Source organism: Choloepus didactylus, chromosome 8 (assembly GCF_015220235.1).
Source record: "Choloepus didactylus isolate mChoDid1 chromosome 8, mChoDid1.pri, whole genome shotgun sequence".
NCBI classification, from domain to species: Eukaryota; Metazoa; Chordata; class Mammalia; order Pilosa; family Megalonychidae; genus Choloepus; species Choloepus didactylus.
This window is the reverse complement of record NC_051314.1, coordinates 67,039,187-67,062,975: the sequence shown is the minus strand read 5'-3', so window position 1 is coordinate 67,062,975 and position 23,789 is coordinate 67,039,187. Positions and strand designations below refer to the sequence as shown.

General features: G+C 40.7%; 2 protein-coding genes across 2 annotated transcripts in view; one reads left to right on the top strand and one right to left on the bottom strand.

Moving 5' to 3' along the window:
- RASSF3 (Ras association domain family member 3) overlaps positions 1-4,396 on the top strand; it is a 69,987-nt gene extending 65,591 nt beyond the window's left edge. The window contains exon 5 of the mRNA XM_037844995.1: positions 1,601-4,396. Coding sequence (XP_037700923.1) covers positions 1,601-1,750 — 150 coding nt within the window. The 3' untranslated portion in view covers positions 1,751-4,396. The remainder of the gene's footprint in view (positions 1-1,600) is intronic.
- Positions 4,397-11,336: 6,940 nt separating this feature from the next.
- The window catches only part of GNS (glucosamine (N-acetyl)-6-sulfatase), a 36,587-nt gene continuing 24,134 nt past the window's right edge, over positions 11,337-23,789 (bottom strand). The window contains exons 11-14 of the mRNA XM_037845893.1: positions 19,561-19,668; positions 18,464-18,574; positions 16,791-16,951; positions 11,337-14,059 (exon numbers count right to left, since the gene is read on the bottom strand). Coding sequence (XP_037701821.1) covers positions 13,981-14,059; positions 16,791-16,951; positions 18,464-18,574; positions 19,561-19,668 — 459 coding nt within the window. The 3' untranslated portion in view covers positions 11,337-13,980. The remainder of the gene's footprint in view (positions 14,060-16,790; positions 16,952-18,463; positions 18,575-19,560; positions 19,669-23,789) is intronic.

Below are 23,789 nucleotides of genomic sequence, written 5' to 3'. Positions count from 1 at the left end.
GATAGACGCTGGTGGGCGCTGCGCGGAGAGAGCAACTCGCTGTTCTTTAACATAGTTTATTAGCATCTTCCTCCTGCTCTTCCCTGGATGCCTTACAGTGTTCTTCTGGCCTCTGGATGTCATAAACAAATGTTTCAGATCATTCCTGCCTGTTTAATAGCTGCTTTGGTGGAAGGACTGAGTCTTGGAGCTCCCTACTCTGCCAGCCTCCCCGAAAGTTCCTCCAATTCATTTTTATTAAGTTGTTTTCAGACCTTTCCCTACTGACATACCTGGTGAGTCCCCATCGGAAATTGTTTCCAGGCTGTGGTGGTGATTTCATCCAGGACCCAGGTCCCCCTTTTGGGAAGTGGGGACATGTAGTTTGAAAAGACCTCCTAGATGATGCCAAATAACCCTCCTTGACATTCAGGCTTTAATTAAAACAAACAAACAAATAAACAAACATTCATTTGGTCCCTGCTAAGTGCCAGGTACTAGGCTAAATGTTAGAGAAACAGAACTCAGAGACTCCAGGGCAAGAGACAGATCCTAAAATAGTGACAAGTACAGTGAAGGTAAGGTATAGGTGAGATAGATACTAAGTAAATCATCACTACAATTTTTAAATGTTGGTTGTGATCAAGGGTACTAGGGTTCAGTGGGATCTTCCTTTTAAAAAAATTCTATTGTGATAATATATACAATGTAACATTTCCCAATTTAACCACTTTCAAGTATGCATTTCAGTGGTGTTAATTACATTCACAATATTGTACTACCATTGTTGGTGACATCTTACAGTAGACTTAGTCCTGAGTGTCAAGGGTGGGGGAAAATCAGGGAAGGCTTCTTGGAGAAAGTGGCATTTAAGTTGAGACTTGAAGGGCAAGTAGGAATTAGCCAGGAAGAGTGGTGTAGGGGAGAACATGTGTGAAGCCACTTGAATTAGTGTATGAAGACAGTGTGAGGGGAATGGGGCTGGAGAGAACTGTGCTGAATAAGGGAAGCCGAGGTGTCGCCAGATTTGCACTTTACAAAGAGCACTCTGGCTGGCTGTTTAGGGGAACAGGTGGGTGGTGGGGAATATAGGAAGGAGTTGAGTGAGGAGGCCAGGTAGAAGGCTATCAGAAGGGTCCAGGAGAAAGATGATAGTGGTAGCTGGGTGGCAACAGAGATGGAGAAAATGAGGCCAATTGGAGAAGTGTGTAGGAGGTGATAAGATTGGCTGTGGAGGTGAGAAAGAAGGTAGAGACAATGACTCCAGCTAAAGGGAAGCATGTTTTACAATGGAAGGAGAGATGAGTTGTTTCTAGTGCTTCTGGGGATCAAATGAAGTGAGAAGTGGAAGTGTCTAATGGAGTTAGGGATGTAGAGGTCTTTAACATTAGTGAGAGCCATTTTAGAGAAGAGCAGGAGGTTGTTTGGAGTGAGCTGAGGTGACAGTGGCAGTTGGGTACAGCTGGTGACAGGCTTCTCTTGTGAATCAATTCCTCTGAGGCATTGGGCTGTGAGGGAGGAAGGGGAAGGGCAGCCTCACCTCTGTATGCTCACGATCTGCATTCCTAAGTCTTGACTCTGACTTCAGTACCTGCCTTTTTCTTTGTGTGTCCTTTCCCAGTGGGAAGCCTTCAGCCTTCCAGAACTACAGAATTTCTTGCGCATCTTGGACAAGGAAGAAGATGAGCAGCTGCAGAACCTGAAGAAGCGCTATATGGCCTACAGACACAAGCTTGAAGAAGCCCTCAGCGAGGTGTGGAAACCTGATTAAAGCATGGGGCTCACGGCCACTCAGGAACTGTGCAGGCTTGTCAGAGCATGTGCAACGTGCTCAACTACGTATACAACAGCAGCAGGCATCTCTCTCGTCGGAGGGCTGTTTTCTTGCCCCATGATGCAAGGGTCTTCTCCTCCATATCTCTAGACTTAGTTCCCAAAACCAGGTCACACAGCATCCTGCAGCTTAAGTATCCTGTGTAAGGGCCTCAGCAAGCTCCTTAAGTTATAGCCTCGCGGTGTTATGTCTCTGCAAGCTGTGAATCTGTGGTCATGGTTAGGCAGCATTCTAGAGTGCTTTGAAGCATCAACCCTGTCTCTCCCCTGCCATCCACACCCCCCACCCCACCCCTTTTTTGCGATTTTAATTATGTGATGATGATATGATGATGTTAAGCTTAGGATGTGCAAATGATTTTTTAAAAGCTTAACAAGGAATCTATTTGAATACTTACTCTATGTTGAAACTACCTGTTTTTTGTTTTGTACCATTTTTTTTTATGTCAAAGGAAGTCATCCATGTGAATTGAAAGGCACAGGAAGCTAGGAACTTGGACTTTGTGAAGGATTTTGTAGGAATCTGACAAAGAAAGTAAAGAGCAAGTTTGTAAGAAGGCCTGAGTAGAGGGCTCTGAGGACGGGATCACGTGGTTTATTAAGTTCATGGTAAAGGAGACAAGTGTATTTGCATGTAAACAAGTATAAAAACATCCAGTTTTGAGTTGTTGAATCCATTCTAGTATTGCTTAATTCCCTAATGGGTATTAGGAAGGTAGGAGCTAAGCCTAAAGGAGGAATTCATCAACTCTGGAGGTACAAGGAGAATCTGGCATCAGACAGGTGGATCCCACAGACGCGGCTAGAGATGAGCCTTACAGGCAGTTGGATCTGACTTTTTGGGTTGCGCTACTTGCTCTGTTTTTTCCCTTATGCAGTGGAAAGTCTAATTGGTGTAGCTACTCTGGGTAGGTGGAGCAGTTTCTAAGGACTTAGGACCATTTGCTAACTCCAGTTAAGTTGTAGTTTTTCCCCAAGGTGGTTTTCAAGGTTATAAAGGAGTTTGGGTAAGAGGGAAGGGTTGGGAACAGCTATTTTTTTTCCTTGATTGTTAGCTATGAGGTTTATCAAGTTAAGGACTCAGAAAACTTTAGTGACAATCATTCTTTTTATTCCTCCCTTCCTTTGTTTTTCCTTTTTCTTTCCTTTCTTTCTCCTCTTTCCTTTTCCTTCTCCCTTTTATAAACTGAAGTTGGTTCTTGCATAATGTAGAACATGGGTATTGATTAAAGAAGTACTACCAGATCCTTGGTTCTGAAAGATGACTTGATTGTAAGTAGGAACGCAGCAAGAAAGACAGGGAGGTCTGTGCCCAGCTGGCCGCACCACAGAGGGTCTTTATGGAAATATTTATTTTAACGTAAGTGCACGTTTCTGCCAACCAAAGAAATGCATGTGCAATAGAAGCCTTCCTCAAATCAGGTTAAATAACCTCATTTTATGCACCCATTTATCTGAGAACAATGAGAAAGTTATGCTGTGGTTCCAGAGAGGCCTTAAGTCTATTTTTAGTCTAGATATTTTTTGTTTATAAATTCCCAAGGAATTGTTAACATGTTTGTGACACCTAATGGATTCTTTTTGAAATTCCAAGGTGCTTCAGTTCTTTGCCTTATGTGAACTGTGCCTTTTATTACGTTTCTCTTCTGACTTTTTGAAGAATACCCATCTTGTAGGAGGCAGATTTAAGTGTTGCTTTTGCTGTGTCACACAAGTTGCTGAGACAAATCATACCCTTCCTAAGCTTTTAAGGAAAGTTAAAAAAAAAAAAAAAGTAGAACTAGCTATAAAATATGTATGGCACATCTTGTTTAATTTTGCATGTAATTTCTTTTTAGTGCATTGATGCGGTTTTAGTGACATTGTCACCCATCACTTTATCGTTCAGGGAATGCTTTCGTGATTTTTATACTGGTTTTACTATTCAGACTGTGGCTTGGGTTTGAGTATCCTGTTACCAACCATCTGGTCTTTTAATTACCCATCCTGTTCATAAGTAAGTTTATATTTTGTGAAGCATTTGTTTCTCAGACTAAGACACTGTTAGAACTTAAAGTGGTAGCTGATGGGTATCTGTGAAATTTTTTTTTTTTTACTTGAAGTAGCTTGTCTAAAATAGGCATCCTCATCTGTATTATCCAGAACCTCGTTACTGTCATGTGCACTACAGGTTGTGATTTGGAAAACTTACTGTATTGAAATTCTGTCAGTCCATGGTTCTTGGAAGACTGATGTTCTCTCCTAAACACTGGTTACTGCAGCAGCATTTTTAATGTTTAAAAGAAGAAAAAGGCCACTAAGGCCAAAGAAAAATTTTTAAAACTAATTTTACAAATTCTTATGTTAAGCTATCTAAGCTTTGCTGGAATACTGTTTTCTCTTCAATATGTGCTGGTACAGGAAAGATATTAAGTGAAGGGGTAGTATTGCAGGGGAGCATTTTAAATTGCAGAAGTAGAAAGTTATAATATTTATAATTTTGATGAGTTTAATTTTATTTTTTATAGGGAAGGTTTTTTTCCCCTAAAATTGTTTCTGGAATGGCCAATTGTTTCCATTATTAAAAACTGCAGTTTTTAGTTGACATTTGTGTGTTTTTATTTATGACAATTTACCAGTAAAAAGAGGTCCCGGGAGTGGTATGAGCTTCTTTTGCAGAAACACAGGGACACATGCCAGAATGTGACAACTTGCACTAGGTTTGGGTAGGGCATATTTCTGCCCAAATGTCATTTTTTCTCCCTTTGCTTTATTCTCTGGGGAAAAACAGCCCTAGCTGAGTGTCAGTCCATACAACAAATTCCTGTTGTATGTAAAACAGTTGTTTTAATTGTGAAATATATCACACTTTCAAAAATGTATAAAGCATGCAGTTTTAAAAATTATTCCTGTGACCACTGTCAAAGTAGGACATGGTCAGTTCCTTCAAAGTCCGTCTGAGGGATTTCTTAGGGAGGGGGGATTGTTTTGTGGACAAAAGTGGTATTGGTAAGAGAAGATTTCCCTTAGCTGAGGCATCCTGTTCTCACCACTGCTTTCTCATCTTTCTACACATCCACACCAGCTGTAGGTAAGTGTTTTACTACTAGACTGCCCTCTGGAGGGACTGGCATGATAGAAGCGAGGCTGGCACCTCTCAGTGAGGGGAAAACCTTTCAAGTGCAATAGCTGCTTTAGAAGTGAAAATATAATGAGAGAAAATTATGGCTCCATATAGACATCCTTTTCCTTTGAAATGTGCAGGGGAATTTCATTTGGTAGTTCAAGCCTGGGTTACACATGACCCAAGGTAGAGAGTGAGTGTTTTGGAAATTTACCCCATAAGGGGAGTTAACTTTCTGCCCTAGCCTGCTTTTCAGAATTTGTCACCAATTGATAACCATTAAGGTAAATATTCTCATGTTGCAAAATCAGTAATGAAGAATTTTAAACTGCATTTGAGAGGCTATTTTGCTTTTTCAGAGGGGGAAAGCCTATACTATAATAGCAAATGCGTATTATTGCTGACAGGGCGACGCAGGAATGAGACACGGACACAAAGCTAAGAGTTAAGGGAGCAGGGGGCCCACTGCCTCTAGGGCGAGTGGACGCCAGTGCATCTTTGCTCCAGCCATTTATCAGAGCAGATCACGTGCATATGCTCGAGGTACATTAGGTGTAGTTACATCGGGTGTGTACATCTTGTTTACATCAGGAAAGTCATAATCACAAGACTTTCATCAGGTGTATAGCGTTATCATAGTTACAAGTTAGTTACAAGTTACACATCTTTACAGGGCGGGCCTGCATGGCATTCTATGCAGGCCTGCAGCTCAGCGCTCTAAGCCATCACCCTAGATATGCCTCAGGCAACATGGAAGACTCAGTTTCCCACAGTGTATATAGTGCTTACATGGTGCCGGGTACTATTCTCAGAGCTTAGTGTGTATTAACTCATGTACTCCCCTGTGGAATTAAGTGCTGTTACTATACCCATTTTACAGGTGGGAAAACTAGAGACAGAGGTTCAGCAGCTTACCCAAGGCCACTTTGTCAGTGGTGTTAAGAGCCTGGACGGGAGATTCTCCATGGTCTTTTCCTGTAAACTCTGCCTGATTTTTCAGATAAACTCCCTATTAAAGATTTGTTAGGCTGCCAGTAATAGGTAGTTTATCTGAAAGCAGGCCTGTTTTGGTGCAGTTGGGATTTGTGGGAAATGAGAGGACTATTTCAATGTCAGTGTTTCATCATCATCATTTTTTTTTAAGAAAATCGTCTATTTTTTGTTCATTACTTTTCCATTTAAGTGGTTATACTAAGTTACACCGAAACATCTACTTGTGTCTTCATTTAGAGGTTCTGTTGTATGGGGGAAATTGACAGGGTACGTGACTGTTCCGTTTTGAGCTGCCATTATGCAAAACAGCAGAAATGTATTGGCTTTTATAAAGGGGATTTATTAAGTTACAGATTTATAGTTCTAAGGCCCTAAAAGTGCCCAAAGTAAGGCATCAACAAGAAGATACCTTCACTGAAGAAAGGCCGATGGCGTCTGGAACACTTCTGTCAGCTGGGAAGGCACGTGGCTGGCATCTGCTGGTCCTTTGCTCCCTGATTCTGGTTTCAAAATGACATTCTCCAAAATGTCTCTGGGATTCTGTCTCTTAGCTTCTCATTCTCAGCTCCTATACGTTTCTCTGTAAGCCCCTAGGGTTCCTCTCTTAGCTTCTCCTGGGCAAACTCTGGGCTTCATCTCTAGCTTAGCATCTCCAAACATCGTTTTGTATGCATCTCCCAGGGTCTCCAAGCTTCTGGGTCTGTGTCAGCTTTTAGCTTCTCCTGGGGGCAAACTCTGGATTACATATTTTAGCTTCTCTCCAAAATGTCTCTCTCAGCTTCTGTGATCTCCTATTCTCTGTGAGCTCTCTTAAAGGACTCCAGTAAACCAATTAAGACCCACCCTGAATGGGCGGGTTCACATCTCCATGAAAATGAGCTAATAAAAAGGTCTCACCCACAGTTGGGTGGGTCACATCTCCATGGAAACATTCAATCAAAAGGTCCCACCCACAAGATTGGATTAAAAGATCATGGCTCTTCTGGGGTCCATAACAGCTTCAAACCAGCACAGTAACCAAACCCAGTGTTGTAGGGACTAAATTAGATAGTGAATATGAAATGACTGCTCTACTAGTGGGTCAAGATGCTTACCTATCATGCTGACACTAAAATTCATCTGGAAGCATCCTAGGTGCCAATTTCCAAGAGCAACATATCTTATAGTCCAAATGTACCTGGTAAGCAGAAAATAACTTAAAAAAAAATTTTTTTTTTTTAATTCTTTCTCAGGGAAGGGAGGTTAAAAGCAAAACACTTAAGATTCTAGGGTAATTGATAGATAAAGAAATCAACATTTAGTGCCTTCCCTTGTGTTTCCAGTAAATAGTCACAAGGTATTGTCTTTCTTCCCTGACAAGTTGGAGCCAAAGTGCTCAGAGCAGCTGGGACTAGGTGTGAGCCATACTGTCAGTGTAAGGCAGGGAGTACGGCTGAGTGATCCGAACCAGAGGGCTGCACACAGGTGCAGTCTGGGGCCTGGGCCTTTGTTTCTGGGCAGCGTTTCCATGCATCTGAATTCTTCCCCCAGAAAGTAACCTCCTTGGCGATTTCTGGACTGTATCTTTGACTCATTTTATCTCTCTTCTAGCTGCAGGGCATAAAATTCATGGAACTAAACATTTCATAGTCATGTCTGGAAACAGCCACTTGAGCAGCTTGGCACAGGAATGGGCTCCTCTACAGGCAGATGCTGAACTGTACTTCCTGACTCTCCTCATGCAGTAAATGTATGTCACTGGCTAAACTCTTTTAAAAGGAAAAGGGGCCAGGATGACTGGGGGTACAGTTTTCATTTTTACCACCTGTGCAGAGGACAACTGGATGCCATGGGCTTTATTCTCTGTGGGAGCATCCATGAAAGCATAGTCTAAGGCTGAAGGATGCCCTGATGGGTGACTGAAAATCAATCATCACTCATTCCAGACTGCTACAAAGCATTCAAGTTGTCATGTCAATCTGAGGCCTAATAGTTGCTGCTCACCTAATCTGGGAGAAGCTGGGTACTAGGGCTGCTGAGGAAGAGAAGTACATAAAGCAGCCAGTTTCCTAGAGACTTAAGCAGACACAGAAACCACTGTGGATCTGAGCTACTTTCCCAGCATCGGGAGGAGGCAATGGAGTCCTGACCGACGATCTTGATTTGGACAACAGGTGCCTTGGAAATCAAGCCAGAATCTTGGCATGCTGCAGCTGCTAAAAAACATCTTATCCCGTGCTGCTGCTTTCCACCACATCGGCTTTTGTGAGTTATGGCGACCCGCTGGAGAGACTCAGATTTGTGACTGGAGCCTGCCAGCCAAGAGAGTCCATTAAAATATTTTCCAACATGTGTTGTGAACATTTTAGCAACCATTCTAACAAACAAACAAACAAAAAGCATAAAAACACCTCTACTTGGTTTTAGTAACAATAGCTGGGAATCAGTGTTCAGTTACATTCTTTGAACATGTAATGCATTTCTTTTTCTCCTTTGGAGAAATTTGCCCTGCCCCAGGTACCCACAATTGGATGGGTTATGGCAAAAAGCCTGTCCCACTTTCTCTGTTGGTAAATCATTCTTCGCCAGTGTATTAGTTATGTTTTGCTGCAGAACAAATTACCCCAAAACTCAGTAGCTTGAAACAGCATTAAGCATTTATTATCGCACATTGTTTCTGTGGGGTAAGAGTTTGGGAGCAGCTTTGCTGGGTGGTGCTGGCTTGGGGTCTCTTAGAAGGTCGTGGTTAAGATGTCAGCCAGGGCTGCAGTCATCCAAAGTATTGATGGGCTGGAGGATCTGCTTCCAAGATGGTTCACTTACACGTGGCTGGCAAGTGGGGCTGGTTGTTTGCAAGAGGCCTCGCTGCCCCACAATGTGGACCACTCCATGGTACTGCTTGGGCTTGCCCACAATATGGCAGCAGGTTTCCCCCAGAGAGACTGATCAAGACAGCAAGGTCAAGTAGCCATGTTTTTCAGAACCTAGCTTCAGAAGTCACACATTACTGCTTGCAACCTTTTCTATTGGTCACACAGACTAATCTTAATGCAGTATGGGAGGGGGCTCCCCAAGGATCACTGGGAGCCATGGTGAAGGCTGGCTACCACAGCCATGCTGGAAATAGTTAAATGAGATGCAAAAACAGTAGACCTCTTTTTTCTTCTTTTCCACCAGCCATGCCGTAGAATGGGACAAGAAGCTGCTTCAGGAACAGTTAACACGTCCCCCTTAGTGTGACGCTAGTTTCCCTGTAACTGAGGGTACCAAGGGCAAATTATCTTTTTCAACTATCTACATAAATTCCTGGAAGATAGGAATAGACTAATTTCCTTTCATATTTTCATAACCAAGCTTATTTATTACCAGGCAGACCAGGCACTCAGATATATGATGAGCTGGGTGGAAAAATATTTCATAGATCACAGAATCAACAGTGTAACAGAAAGTTGGCTTCAAAGCCAGATCTTCATTCAAATCGTGACTCTATTTCTGTGAGCTTGGGTAAATTAAGCTGAGGAAAAATACCTACCCTGCAAAGCTGTTTTTATCACATAAATGATAATTACATAAGCATCCTTTGTATCTCTCTATCCTTTGAAGACCTATTGACATCAGTGTGAGTTTCAGTTTAAGAGGCCATACACTTATCTCAAGCCTCAAGGACAGAAGGTGGTTATGAAATCTACCTCCCAAATGCAAAAATTTAGAGCTGTCATTTGTTCTATTTACTCTAGAAGCTATTTCCCGTGTGCCACAATATAAAATCTTATTATATAGTTATTCCTAGGACTTCAGTAGAGATCTCAACACAGTGTCCTTTGGCTTCTCTAGTTGCCACCTCTTGTCTAAACAGACTTCAAGACACATACGTAACTAGCCTTTTAAATCCCTTGGAGGTACAGAAGAGGAAACAAAAACTACGTGTAGGGAATCTGGCTCTATGGGGCAGTTTTACAGTCTTAGTGGGAATAGATGAGATGTTAGAAAATTGATCCAGTCAAGTCTATACTTACTATGAATCTATACACGTAAATGCTCTCCTCCTTTTTGGTGGCCTGGTGGGAGATGTCAGTGTTCACAGAGGCTCTGTATCTTCCTCCTTTAGACAAGGTAGGTCTCAAAAGGAATGTGACTTGGATATTTAACCCATTCATCCTTTCCCTCTTTTTCGCTTCAGGCTCTTGGTATTCACCTGTCTTGAAATCTAAGAGGTCTAGACACATCTTTCTTACCTACGCCACAGGGATTATTGGCTTTGAGTTGCAGGTAAAGCATTTCAACTCAACGAGTGCTATTCTTGGCCTGCTCTAGCTCCCTAGCTCTTGTGGGGAGGAGTGGGTGGGATGTCCTATCAGATGATCCCCTGCTATTAAATAGCTGACAGCTGTTGGGAGAGGCAATCCACTATGGGCCCTAAGCATGTCTCCCTGCATACATCCCGACCCAAGCCACTGTGTTTGCACTGAGCAACCTTGAGGGATGAAATAATTCTTCCTCTAGGACAAAGTGCAAGCTTGCTTAAAGTGCCATAAAACAGCAGTCTCTTCAAGCTAGACGTCCCTCTCCTGTAACAAAACCCACAATGTGCAGGTACCCATCTGGGCCCTTTGCGTTGCACCCACTTGGACTTGGGGCAAGGGTGAAGAGACATGCTCATGTGGCTTGCTGTGCCATAGCAGTCAAGTCCTCCATCTCTGACCCAGGCGTCTCATGTCTTCTCACATCCATGAAGCAGTAACAGACTAACTTATTAGCTTTTAGGGATGATCACGTCAAATCCCAGGCCCTCACACCAGTGAGTGTGACACTGTGATATACCCAAATTACTGTTTTTTTTTTTTAAGTATTACCTGGGCAGTAACATCTTCTTTCTCTACTTGGTCTTCAGAAAGGATAGGAAAGATATGAGGTATCTTAAGTCAGGGGTAGGCAAATTACAGCCTGCCTGTTTCTGTATATAAAGTTTTATTGGAAGACAATCACACACACACCATTTATGTATTGTTTACAGCTACTTTTGCATCATGACAGCAGAGTTATTTGTGATAGAGACCTTCTGGCCTGTTAGCCTAAATTATTTACTATAGGGCCCTTTATAAGAAAAGGTTTGCTAACTTCTATAAGAAGTCATTCTTCACTTAGGGCAATGGATCACATGAATGGACAAAGTCTATTTTAAACCCAGCCAAGATAAGATTTTCTTGTAAAGCTATAAACGAATAAAGATTTATCAGGAAAGATTTTCTACATTCATCCAGGGGTTATTCTTTAATAGAACCATGAGTAAAAGAACTATCCAGGCAGAGACTACACAATCCAATGAGGTAATGGCCCATCCCCACTATTATGTTAGTGATTAAAACATTCAACAGTTATCAAGAAAAAAAAAAAAAACAGATCTTATCAAAATTACTACTTGGGCACTGAAACAAAGGACACAATCCCACCAGACAGAGAAATAAATTTTAATTCATTCAAAAGTGCAGCAGTGAACAGGGTCCTTAGAAGGGCACTTTTCTAAGTCAAATGACTGAGATGACACAGAGCCAGGAAAGAATAACTTCTAGGAACAAATGACGCAAACATAGTAATTTACAAAATTCAGTGAGGCCTAAGTGGTGGTGAAATGAAAGAACTTAAACATACCCTTCTGAGTCCACTGATGGATCAGTTGAAATATATCGTTTCTCTTAGCATGAATTCTGGGACAACTTTTCTCCTTTCATTAAAAAGCACCAATCCTTAATTTAGACATAGATAAATTTAAGAACATTTCTTACAGATTAAGATGTAAGTTTCATGGCTATCATTATTATTTTGTACAAAACCCTACTGTTGTCAATTAAAACATATATGTAACACCATCATTTGCCAAATTCAAAGATGTTCAAAAGGTTGCTCCTTACCTTGTGATTGTGTTTGAGGGAGAGCTTTTTAGTAAGGAATGTCATAGGCCAAACTTCTATTCATTCTTAAGGCCTCTGTTCATTTCAAAGGTTGTATGATTCTTTACTCTGAAGGGCACCAACAGACAAACCTGGCTTTCATAAATGGGAACACAGTCAAAATCCAATTCAGTACAATTATGAGGGAAACAAGGCAAGCTTCTTACAATGGGTCACTTGCACACACACATTCTGAAAAATTCAGTGCATTTTGTAGTCTTTCAGGCTATAAGCTGAGGTCTCTCTGTCAAAGACTCTTTTAGCACAGTTCCAGAATGAAGTCAGTTCAAAAGAAAAAGTCATGAAGGCTATTTGAAGGTTACATAGGAAATGTACCAATAACAGAAGAGGTTCTCAAGGAGTGTCACACTACATCCCCACCACCCCAAAAAGAAGTCAGCTGAATGTAAGAGCAGTGTGGCAGAGAGACTATCAGCAGCTGACCTGCTTTTAGGAACCAGCATCATAAAACTAATAATATGACATCATAGTCCAAAACCTGGTAAGATTTGGTTTCTTTTTATTTGAGAATAACTGTGGGCAACTTTCATTAATGTGGAAGTGTTAAGAATCAAAGTGGAGAATAAAGCTGATAATCAAATTCAACACTGTAGTTTGCTGTTACAAAATTTTAAGAATTTTTTTTACCTAAAACATTCATAGCAGAGGTGTTCATTTTGCTTACCTATTTCACCTTTAGATATCACCAGTTTCTAGGATCACGTGAGGTAAAGGAATAAACCCAATGGCTATTAACCCAACATGGCTATCTGGAATTCTGGTAGAAATGTTATTTATGGCCAGGACTTATAAACAAAGTGCTTAAAGCTCACCAAAGACCTTAAATAAAGCAAAATCACTTACTGCCTGAGCTGAACTGGTTATAATCACAGATCTTCCTCTTCTCCTGCTTCCCTACCACCAACTAACCTTCTGGTGAAGAACAAACAGCAGAAATGGAATTGGTCTTTGAGCCATGAAACAAAAACTTCTAGACAGTGAGGGAACTTAAACAGATCTGATTTCGACAGGGAATACTGAACAGGGCCCAAATTACGTAAGACTCTAAAGCTTCAGGAAGAACTTATTTGAAAGAGGAGAAGAAGGTGGGGTAAAGTAGCTTTGGTACTTTTGCATCAACTGTGAGAAATTTTATATCTTTTAAAAAATGAGTAGAATGACAGCAAAATATGGAAAGATGGGGACGAAAGCCAGCTGGCAGACACTTACTCCATCCCCAGTACAGCCCTTCAACTGCCAACCTAGGAGCCCTTTCTACAGAAAGCTCCTGGAAAATACAACCTTCTTCAAACCTTGGCATTTTTTTCCCTACTGATGTACCTAAACCACTTTATTTTTCATATCTTAAAGGGTAAACTATCAAGGGAAGAAACATTCCCTCAATACTCTACTCCTGGGGTTAACTGGCACTCCACGTGGTTAGTAGCCACCGGAAAGTAGATAGCAATCACCATCAAGAGCTACCTGGAAGTAATCTTTACCAAAAGCTTACTGCTGTCTTTCAGTGTAGCACCAGTCCAGAATTCAAAAAATGAACAGAGCTTGGTTGACATGTTTTGAATTTGCAACTTACCACACTGTAATGGATATTAAAAATAATATATTTTCACTAACCTAAAAACAATGGTACTTGTTCTTAATCAGATGACTCAGCTTTGATGGTTCTTTTTGTATTTTCATAGTGAAACGCTCAATCTGAAACGCTATGCAGGTCCTTTGCTTTTAAGTTGAACTGTATACCAAAAAAAGTTTTTTTTTGCCCCTAAGAATTGCCATTGGTCTGAAGAAAGTTACAAATTCACACTTTGACCACACAGGGCATAATCAAGAACTGTGGCCCCAGGACAGAAAAGGTATGGTGAGAACAAAGACCTCAGGAGTATTCACTGTCAGCCGAATGAATGGTCCAGGGACAGCCACTCCCCACACTCAGACAAAGTTCACAGTTTAACACACTGCATGAGGAAGTCAGTTGTTTGGGTTGCTTCTTCAAACAGGACTTAAAACAAGCCAGTCCAGAAACTCTTCCATGTGTGGTCTTGGAAACTAGCTACAGACACCTACTACAATCACTTCATCAGGAAGAGGCATGCAGGGATCCATCTGCAGAGGCTGGAAAGGCTGCTACAGAGGATGCTTTGAAAACCTTCGTGTCCTGACACTGCCATGATTGCTGAACATGAGACGGGGGTCAAATCTGTATCTGGGGTGGGGAGAAAAGGATGTCACATTAACTCTAGTTAGTCATTGAGTACTTTATTCAGAATATTAGGTGAAAAAGGATAGCAGAAAGGGATATAAAAAGAACCCTTAAATCACCTGAAGTGAATCTTGTGGGAAAGTTTGAAAAACATGCATATTAATAATCATAAAGTACATTTATAATACAAGCCAGCAAGTTCAAAATAATATAAAATAAGCTGAGAGGAGAAGAAAAAGGAAATAGAAGGTTAAATCTTGAAAGGGTTTGGATGAAGGCAAACCTTGAGCTGGATTTTTTTAGGGGGAGGTTGGGCTGGGGTGCGGGGGAGGAGGAAGGACCTAAAGTATAAAGCAGCTAGATGGAAGAATCTGGTCTATGCTCAAAGCCCTGCTGAGAGTTTCAAAGTCCTTTCTAATTTACAGTTAGACACACTGACTGTGGCTGATAAGAGCACAGGCACTGACCTTCAGCATGGGTTTGAATTTGGCACACTATGGACTTAGACAAGTCATTTACCTCTCTGCACACCAATAAAATTGTAAAATAATTCATGGAAAATGCCAGGCACATAAATAAATAACCAATTTCACCACCCAAGAGGAAAGTGAGTGTGGAATGTTATATGATATTTGAATTGGGAGTTGGTAGACGTAAAGAACACAGATTGGCCAGAAAGGGATTTTCGGCATGCAGGTAAAAAATAACACAGTTTTACTCTGACCCACTCTCTTGTGTGACAAACTTTCAGTATTATTTTACGGCAGGGGTCTGCAAATGTTTTCTGTAAAGGACCAGATAGTAAGTATTTTAGGCTTTGTGGGTCACACAGTCTCTGGCATAACTACTCAACTCTGTCATCCAGGCGTGAAAGCAGCCATTGACAATCTGTAAACAAATGTGTGTGGCTATGTTCCACTAAAGCTTTATTTACAAAAACAGGTGTTGGCCAGATTTGGATTAGGAGCTGTAGGTTACTGACCTGTTTCACAGGATATGATGGGCCAAATGTTTGATAGCAAAGAGTAAAACAGGCTGAAGGAAAAATCAACCTAATTTCAGCAAAGCCATCACCTTAGCCAACATCTAAAACCTTAGCTATAAAATTCTAGAATGTGGGCAAGACAACAGTTATGGTCAACAAAACAAAACAAAAGCTTCACCTAGCAATCAGGACCCCTTGTTGTATCAGTTCCTAACAGGGAGACCCTTGAGCAAATCACACCTGTTTGATCTCTAAGGCCTGTATGAGAATTTTATGATTGAGTGCTTCTACCACATAGGGCCAGATGTTCCAAGGAACCAAGGCAGATGTGGCACCTGCCTTGTGTTGGCCAAGTGGATGCCAGGCACAGCAGGTCTGTGCTCTAGGAATGGAGTCATGGACTGTTCAGCCATTCATCATAGTCCAAAGTGTCCAAGTCCCTTGGGTCTCCACTGAGATTTAGTTAAATGTTGGCTTTAAATTATGAGAGTCAGCCAGACAGTATATGGTTAAAATATATTAACTGCTATAGACATCTTACTTTATTTGGTTGCATAAAACATTCTAAGCAAAGCAGCTGTTGAACACTGCACTGTCAGCATGGATCAGCTAGTCTTGTGCTTTTATCTAGAGACTGACCTTCCTATCGGAAGGAAATGGTATTAAGTTAGATCCATTTCATTAACTTGGAGGAAACATCAAAGCTTGACAAATCTTATTGCATTAACATGACTATCCATATAAAAATTAAAGTGATATTTTTAAAATAATGGTAAATACTGTCTTTTCATATTGTTACCTAGTTTTAATTTTCTGGTATCTAGGTCTCTCTGGCTCTATATACACTGTTTAAATTTTAAAAAATTACATTTCTTTAAGAAATAGTCTATAGTTTCTCTAATCATTCCCATATATTCCTGTCTAACTCGAATGATGATACAGTCTAACATGAAGATGGCTAAATAATTCAGTTACAACTTTCCATCAGTTTGTGGCATCATTCTTCCCTCTCTCCTACAACCAGAGTGTTAAGAAGTGAAAAACCTTTTCCACTAAAAGTCTATAATTGTTAACTCCATAATCTTTAAGCAAAAATAACTGGCCTGCTGCTTGCGCTAAGCAGCTCAAATGCACGGTGTACTCAAATACCCAATGTTAACTGCTGACAGGAGACTGCCTAGGAGGTGCGGGAGGGAGGAACAGAGCTAATTCAGGAGATGACAGCTAAACGTCTTTTATATTAGACTGCAGTGGGCTTACACATTTCAACAAAATTTATAAATTCTATTTCACTGTGTGTATTTAACACACTAAATTTAGAAGCAAGGTTTCAAGTTTCCATAATTGGGGTTTCTGAGAATTGAAATGAAGGCATATGCTCTGGGAAGCCCTAGGGAACAGCGTACCTCTGGGTCGAAGCTTACTTTAAAGAAGTCCCAGATGTCACCAGTGCAATCAGGTGGTGCTATGACAAGAATCACAGCAGGGGGGGAGAAGAGCCCATGTGGGGAGCAGGGCTATGCCTCCAGCTGAAGCACTGACTGGCAGTGGAGAGCAAAAGTTTCAAACAGCTTATTTTCCCAGCACAAAAGACTAATGCTTCAAGACACAGTATTCCCATTCTAAAGTGGAAGAATGATAAACACAGCTCGCTCAAAGCAAAGAGAACCCATCGGGCTCCCTTTGCCTTCAAGAATAGCACGATAGCTAAAGACATCATGGCAAAGCGATTGAAAAAAGTACACTTACCCAGGGTCAAAAACCCCTGGAGTGCGACACGTTGGTCCAGAACAGGACTGTAACATCATCAACCGATAGTTCATCTTTCCTAAAAGCTCTGGGTCTGTACTTTTAGCAATGTTAGTGATTTGGTCTGGGTCTGCAGTCAGATTATAGACTTCTACGAACACCTATGGGATAAGAAAGGATGAAGGAAAGAATAGAGCAAGGGTTATATCTGAAGAACTATGCCTAATGGGAACTGTTTCTAAATAGGGAGGAGTTAAATTAAAAAGACCAAGGCCCTGAAGAGTATCATCTGGTCTCAAGATCCTCAAAGACCAAACTTGAGACAATGGCCCATCTGTTCTGGGGGTTGAATTGCTTCAGGTCTATAGCCCACATGCTGGAAAGGGATCTCCAGCACACCCTGTGCCTTAAGGCAGAGTCGGGAAGGGGCCCAGGGGAGGAAATTTATTACCCACTGTAACTGAAGCAGAGAACAGAAGGCAGGACCCTCAAATGGCAGACTCAGAAATAAGACTTAGCAAAAAAGTTACTAAAGTTAAGAGCTGACATATGAAGGTTTATTTTTGACTTTGAATTGTGAAGATTCAAATGAGAATGGATATGAAGGTACTCTAGCCTGTGTTATAAAAATGTTAAGTTTTCCTATTTTAAAAAGCAGTTTTAAATGTATAACTCCAATTGGGGCATGACACAATACAACTTATTCTAACTTTAGACATGCCCAATGTCAGTATTTTTTTTTTTTTTCCTAACTTGTATGCTGTTCCCCAAAGTGGAGTCAAATGATAGGCTAGGAAGATGGTAGATAAATTTAACCTGTACTGGCTTCAAATAGCTGCCCTCAGACTATCACTTATAAAACGGCTTTCAAACTGATACACATTATGGGGGTGGGGGAAATAAGAATTGCATTTGGGAAGGTTTCTACCTACTAACAGGAAAGGACTTAACACAGACTGAGGAAGCTTGTTCATCCACTGTCCAAGGGACTCCTGAGCTGCAAATGGAAGGGTGGAATCAATTTCGGAGAAACACAGAAGGGAATCTACTCCATCTGGTAAGATTTCAGTTGCCAGATGGGGCAGATGAGCACACACTGATCAAGTATGAAACCACAATGAACTACAATCCATGTGGATCCTTCAGACAATCCATACTTATCTGTGTTGGCTAAAGGCCACCTTCTTCCAAGGATGGAGCTCCTGGTTCTGCCTTTGGCCCCTAATGCTAATCTATTTGAGCAGCAATGTTCTAGGTTGTGGTGGGAACAGAAGTTTCTGAACACGATGGTTGTTGGTGAATGTTCTAGGTAATGCCCCAAGTGGTTTCACCACTGAGTGTCTTACTTTCACCCCAAGTCATAAAGGAGAGCTGACAGAACAGGCATATATCATCTTAAAAAGTGAACTATTCATTTAAAATGTATGTGTTTGGGTGGTGGTGGTGTGGAAAAAATTCTATCCAGAAAAAGATCACAGTAAGAGAAGTGAGAGGCACGGCCTCATGAATTCTGTTTTTCTTAACTCAAAGAAACCTAAGATTATGTACAAATAAACAAAAGGTTTTCCCCTGGGGAGCATCCTTGGAATTCCTTTTATGCTATGAGACTACCGAACAAAGCACAGGTCATAGACAAAATGGGTGGGGGAGCAGCCAGCAGAAGTTCCTCTTACCTCCTGGTCATCAAACTCACAATACTGTAAATCCCTCAATGCTGACATTGTCCTCACACAAGCATATGTGTTGTTATAAGAATCTTCACATACACAGTCTGGGAAACATTGCTGTAGGAATATTTAAAAAGTTAAATATATATAGCTTTTCCATAGTACCGAATAACTAGTTGCCTACGGGGACAACCAAGTTGGCTTAACCTGATATGCAATTTGACAGAAATGAGGAAAACTTCCTCAGAAAAACCAGTAAACCAAAAATAGATCTAAGGCTTTGCCCCTTACTGATGGCTAACTTGATTAAGGAACATGTGGTTGTTCCATTTGTAGGCTGCTGTAGTCCTTGTGTGCTAATCTCCTAACAGGAAGTATTTTTGATGAGCGCCTTTAAAATGTATGGGCTGGTAAGGAAAAGAAATTAATATGGAAATGAGTCACTTCTTCCTAAAGGTTGGAGAAAATGGATTAATATTATAGGCTAAAATGAGCTTTGTGGAAATCATCTGCAGGTAAGTTATGAGTACTCTCACCACCAAATATGACTTACAACTCCAGCTCATGTTTCCATAGGATGTTATTTCACTTTTGGCTGGTTCTTTACTAAATAGTAAGACTTTGGAGAGCAAACTCCGAACAGAAGCCTATTTCCCATTCTCTAAAGCAAGGCCAACACAGCTGTTATCACCTCCACAACCAGCCCAGCTGCTAAGCATTGCCAGGCAGTCATGATAGCACGTCACAGGGGCCCATCTCTAGTGGATGTCACTGAGAATATCCCTATTCAATACAGATACTGGGAAGGGGTAGTGACACAAGGAAGGAGTATTGATAAGGTGAGAATACGGCCAGATATACATATGTTACAACAACCAGAAGAATTCTAAGTGCACATTCTGACCATAGGTCGGCAACATCATTTCAAGATAATTGGGTTTACCTTAGTCCATCTACCAACCAACCACCCACAGTTAAGAGAAAAAGTCAAGTTACAGAGGAGCAGGGCTCAGATTTAGAGTTCACAAGTTAACACAGTAAGGTGTTGGTCAAGACAAGTATAAGTGAGAAAGCTGTCTAAGCCAAGTGAAGCTATTACTCACAGATACTCCAGGACCCACGGAAGGACATGTTGGGTCGGTGACATTTTGGCCCTCTCCCTGGTATTCCACCAGAATATCTGATCTCCAGGTCAGATTACTGGCACCTCTCTAGAAAGAGAAAAGATGGTTTTTGTTAACTCTATAGACTGTAAGGATCACAAGGCCATTTACCTTACTGCTAAAGGGGACTTAAGAGTCAAAACTAATTGAACTATTCATTCATTAACTGAAAGAAATAACTAAAACTGATGCATATGAAAGCTACTGACTATCAAGTTTGGTATTCACAGAGCCTTCACAAGTGATGGTAAATACTTTGAACACTGAATCATTACTCCCCAAGACTACTGCTGTGAATCATTTCAGGAATGGGAACTGACAAAGTAGCTAAGCAATAATCAAAGTCACACATCAAGTAGCTGAATGAACAATACCGTCTGTTTCCTCCATGTAAGAGCCATCCTAAACTCATACCCCCCAAAAGTTTATAACCTAATAGACATAAAGACAAGAAATAAACTCATGTTAATCAATCATATTAATCAATCAACCTTAGCAGATTGTGCCGAGGACTATAATAGGCTCAAAGCACTTCTTCATGTTCAGAATGAAGAAATGAGATGTATACTAACTCATTTAATCTTCACAGCACAGCACATTTAGCAGAGTAGAAGGAAAGAAGCAAATGGGAAAGTTTAAGACCAGCATACAAACTGGAGAAAGGAGGAAGAATCTGGGAGTAAGGTACAGTTTGGGATCAAAGGAACAACATGAGTATAGGATGGAAGCAGAGAACACTCGGTAGTGTGGTTTCCAGAAACAAGCATTCAGACAAGGAGGCAAGAGAAAGTCGGGGTGGAAAGACAGGCCGGTAACCACACAGGAAAAGGCCCTGAACATCAGGGTGCACATTTTCTCTAAAAAGATCAGCAGGTGAGAAGCCATGGGAGGTTTCTGAGCAAGAAAGCAACACAATCAAGATTATGCTTTAGAAAGATCAGCTCAGTAGCAGGATGAAATGGAGATGGGGAGCTGTGCTCTTAAAATGGCCACAAGTCTTACTAGTTGGTCTAGTCTTTGGTTTACCATCAACACCTGGGAGCTTGTTAGAAATGCAGAATCTCTGGCCCTACTCGAACCCTAATGAGCCTCCATCTGCATTTTACTAAGATCTTCAGGTGACTCATGTGCACTTTAAATTTGAGAAGCACGGCTCTACAACATCGGTTTTCAAAGTACGGTTCCTGTACCTGCAGTATCAGCATCGCCTGGAACATGCTACATTTCAGGTTCGACTGGAGTGGGGAGCAGTCTATGTTTTAACAAGCCCCTCATGTACTAGTTTGAGAACCACTGCTCAAACTAGAACACTGAACCTGGGTGACTGCAGTGAGAAGTGGGCAAGAGCCTTGTGCAAGACCCTGAATGTCACAGTTGCCTGGAGAGGGGGAGTCAGACACAGGAACCTGTTTCCTAACTCAGTGTTCTACAGTGAAACCTGAACAAACCTGTGCAGCTCACATGAGTCACAGGAGACTTCAGAAGCTGCCAACTCCTCCCTAAGTACTCACTCCACCAACCCTGAGTCATGGAAGCTGAGAGTCTACAGAAGAGCTTTCGGTCAGACTTGACTTCAAATCCTCCACACACACATCACCACCCTGCCCCCGACTTGAGTGCCAAAGTGTGCAGAGAAGAGAGTATCCAGGGAGTCCAGATCAGTGGTTTTCACAGTTTGCTGCATACTAGAATCATCAGGGGAGCTTTAAAATTCCCAAAAGCCAGGTTATGTCCCTTGGCAATTAAATCAGAATATCTGGGGGTGGGACCCCAGTGGTAGTATTTATTTCCCTGGTGATTCTAATATGCAAACAAATTTGAGACTAATGGTCTGTAGGGATCATTAAACATTTTCTGTGAAGGGCCAGAGAGAAACTATTTTAGGCTTTATGTCTCTTTAGTTTCTGTTTCAACTACTCAACTCTGCTTGTAGTGGGAAAGCGGCCACAGATAATACTTAAATGAATGAGTGACTGTGTTCGATTAAAACTTTATTTACAAAAACAGAAGGTGGGCTAGATTTGACCCATTGGCTGTAGTTTGCCAATCTCTGGACTGTAACAGCACTATCCATTAGAAGTTTCTAACTGAAACATTCTACACCCACACTGTTCAATACGATGGCTACTGAGCACTGGCTATTATGGCAAGTGTAACTAAAGAAGTGAATTTTTAATATCAGTTTAGTTTAAAAAGCTGGGTCTTAAATGGCACTTCCAGAACCGTGCAGAGCAAGTAACTATTCACAGTGTAACAATTTCTCCCCAGATGAAGTTCTTTTTTTTTTTCCTAATCAGAAATAAATAGGGTATACAACATAGAACTTTTATGAAGAAAAGTAAAAAGATGCAAAATTTCTCCTAACTGATCTATAGATTCAATGCAATTTGGATCAAAGTCCAGCACAATTTTTCAGGAAATCTGAAAAGCTGATTCTACACTTGACATAGAAAAGTGGTGGCTAGGGTGCCCCTGAAGCACAATAAGGAGACAGCTGTGCTGAGCAAGATAAAAATTTAATTATGCAGCTGTATAATACGAAAAAACAAATGGTACTGGTGAAGGGACAGACAGATCAGTGGAACAGAAAAGACTACTGAATATCTATAGAGAAAAAAATGAAATTGGATCCCTGACTCATATCATGCAAGAAAATAAATTCTAGATAATCACAGACCTGAATTTAAGAGGCTGAACTGTACAAATTTCAGAAGAAAATCTAAGAGAATAGCTTTCTGACCTCAAGGTTTAGAAACATTTTATAAATGAAACACAAAGAACACTAGCCATAAAAGGAATGATTATACATTCAACTCCTGTGTTCTCATAGAGATATTTTAGTATAGGAAAATGACATCACCAACAAGAATACAAAAAATTAGAACTTAGCATTCATAAATAATTACTACAAACTGGTATGAAAAAGACAACCCAAAAGAAAAATGTGCAAAAAGACAGAGGCATTTCATAAGGGTAGAAACACAGGGCAGAGATGAAAAACGATTCACTAACAAATAACCCAATTAAAAAATGGTCAAAAGATCTCAATAGATATTTCTCCAAAGAAGATAAACAAATGGCCAATAAGAACATGAACAGATGCCAAATACCATTAGTCATTAGGAAAATGCATATCACTTTGAATAAGATTATCACTTCACACCCACTAGGATGGTCATAATTTAAAAAGACATAAAAAATGTTGGCAAGGATGTAGAGAAACTGAAACCATCAGACACTGCTGATGGGCATGTAAAATGGTGTAGACATTTTGGAGAACAGTATGGAGGTTCCTTAAAAAGTTAAAGTTACCATATGACCCAGCAATCTCACTCCTAGGTATATACCCAAGAGATGTGAAAATCATACATTGTGTTCTACACAAAAATTTGCACATGAATGTTCACAGCAGCATTATTCATAATAATCAAAAAGTGGAAATGACCCAAATGTCCTTCAATCGATGAAAGGGCAAATAAAATGTGACACACACATACAATGGAATCCTACTAGGTCATAAAAATCAATGAAGTACTGATACGTGCTACAATGTGGATGAACCTTGAAAACACTGTAGAAAGTGAAAGAGCATAAGAAGTCGCATATTGTATGATTCCATTTATATGGAATGTCCAGAACAGACTAATCTACAGAAACAGAAAGCAGGTAAGTGGTTGACAGGGGAATTCTCATACACTGGTGGTGGTAATGTAAAATTGGCATGACCATTTTGTAAAATAACTTGGTGATATCCATAGATAACATATGTACTTCCCATAACTTTGGTGTATATAAATATGTTCATTGGGAGACATATACAAGAATGCTATATCAACATTACTCATAAAATTAGAACACACATGTCTACTGACTGATAAAATATAATTAAGTTGTGATACATCTACACATGGAATATTAGGCAGCTGTAAACCACATGGATAAATCTTGGAAACAATGCTGAGCTGAGAAAAGCCCCAGATTATATATAGAATATCATCTTTAGAGCTCAAAACAAATTCAAAAGTAGTTATGTTGTTTAGGGATACATACACGGTACAGTAAGAGAATGATAACCATGAAATTCTGGAAAGTGATCAGCTCTGTGGGACCAGCAAGGGATGGGATGGGAACACAAGTCAATACATCAGTATCGGTAACACTGAGTTCTT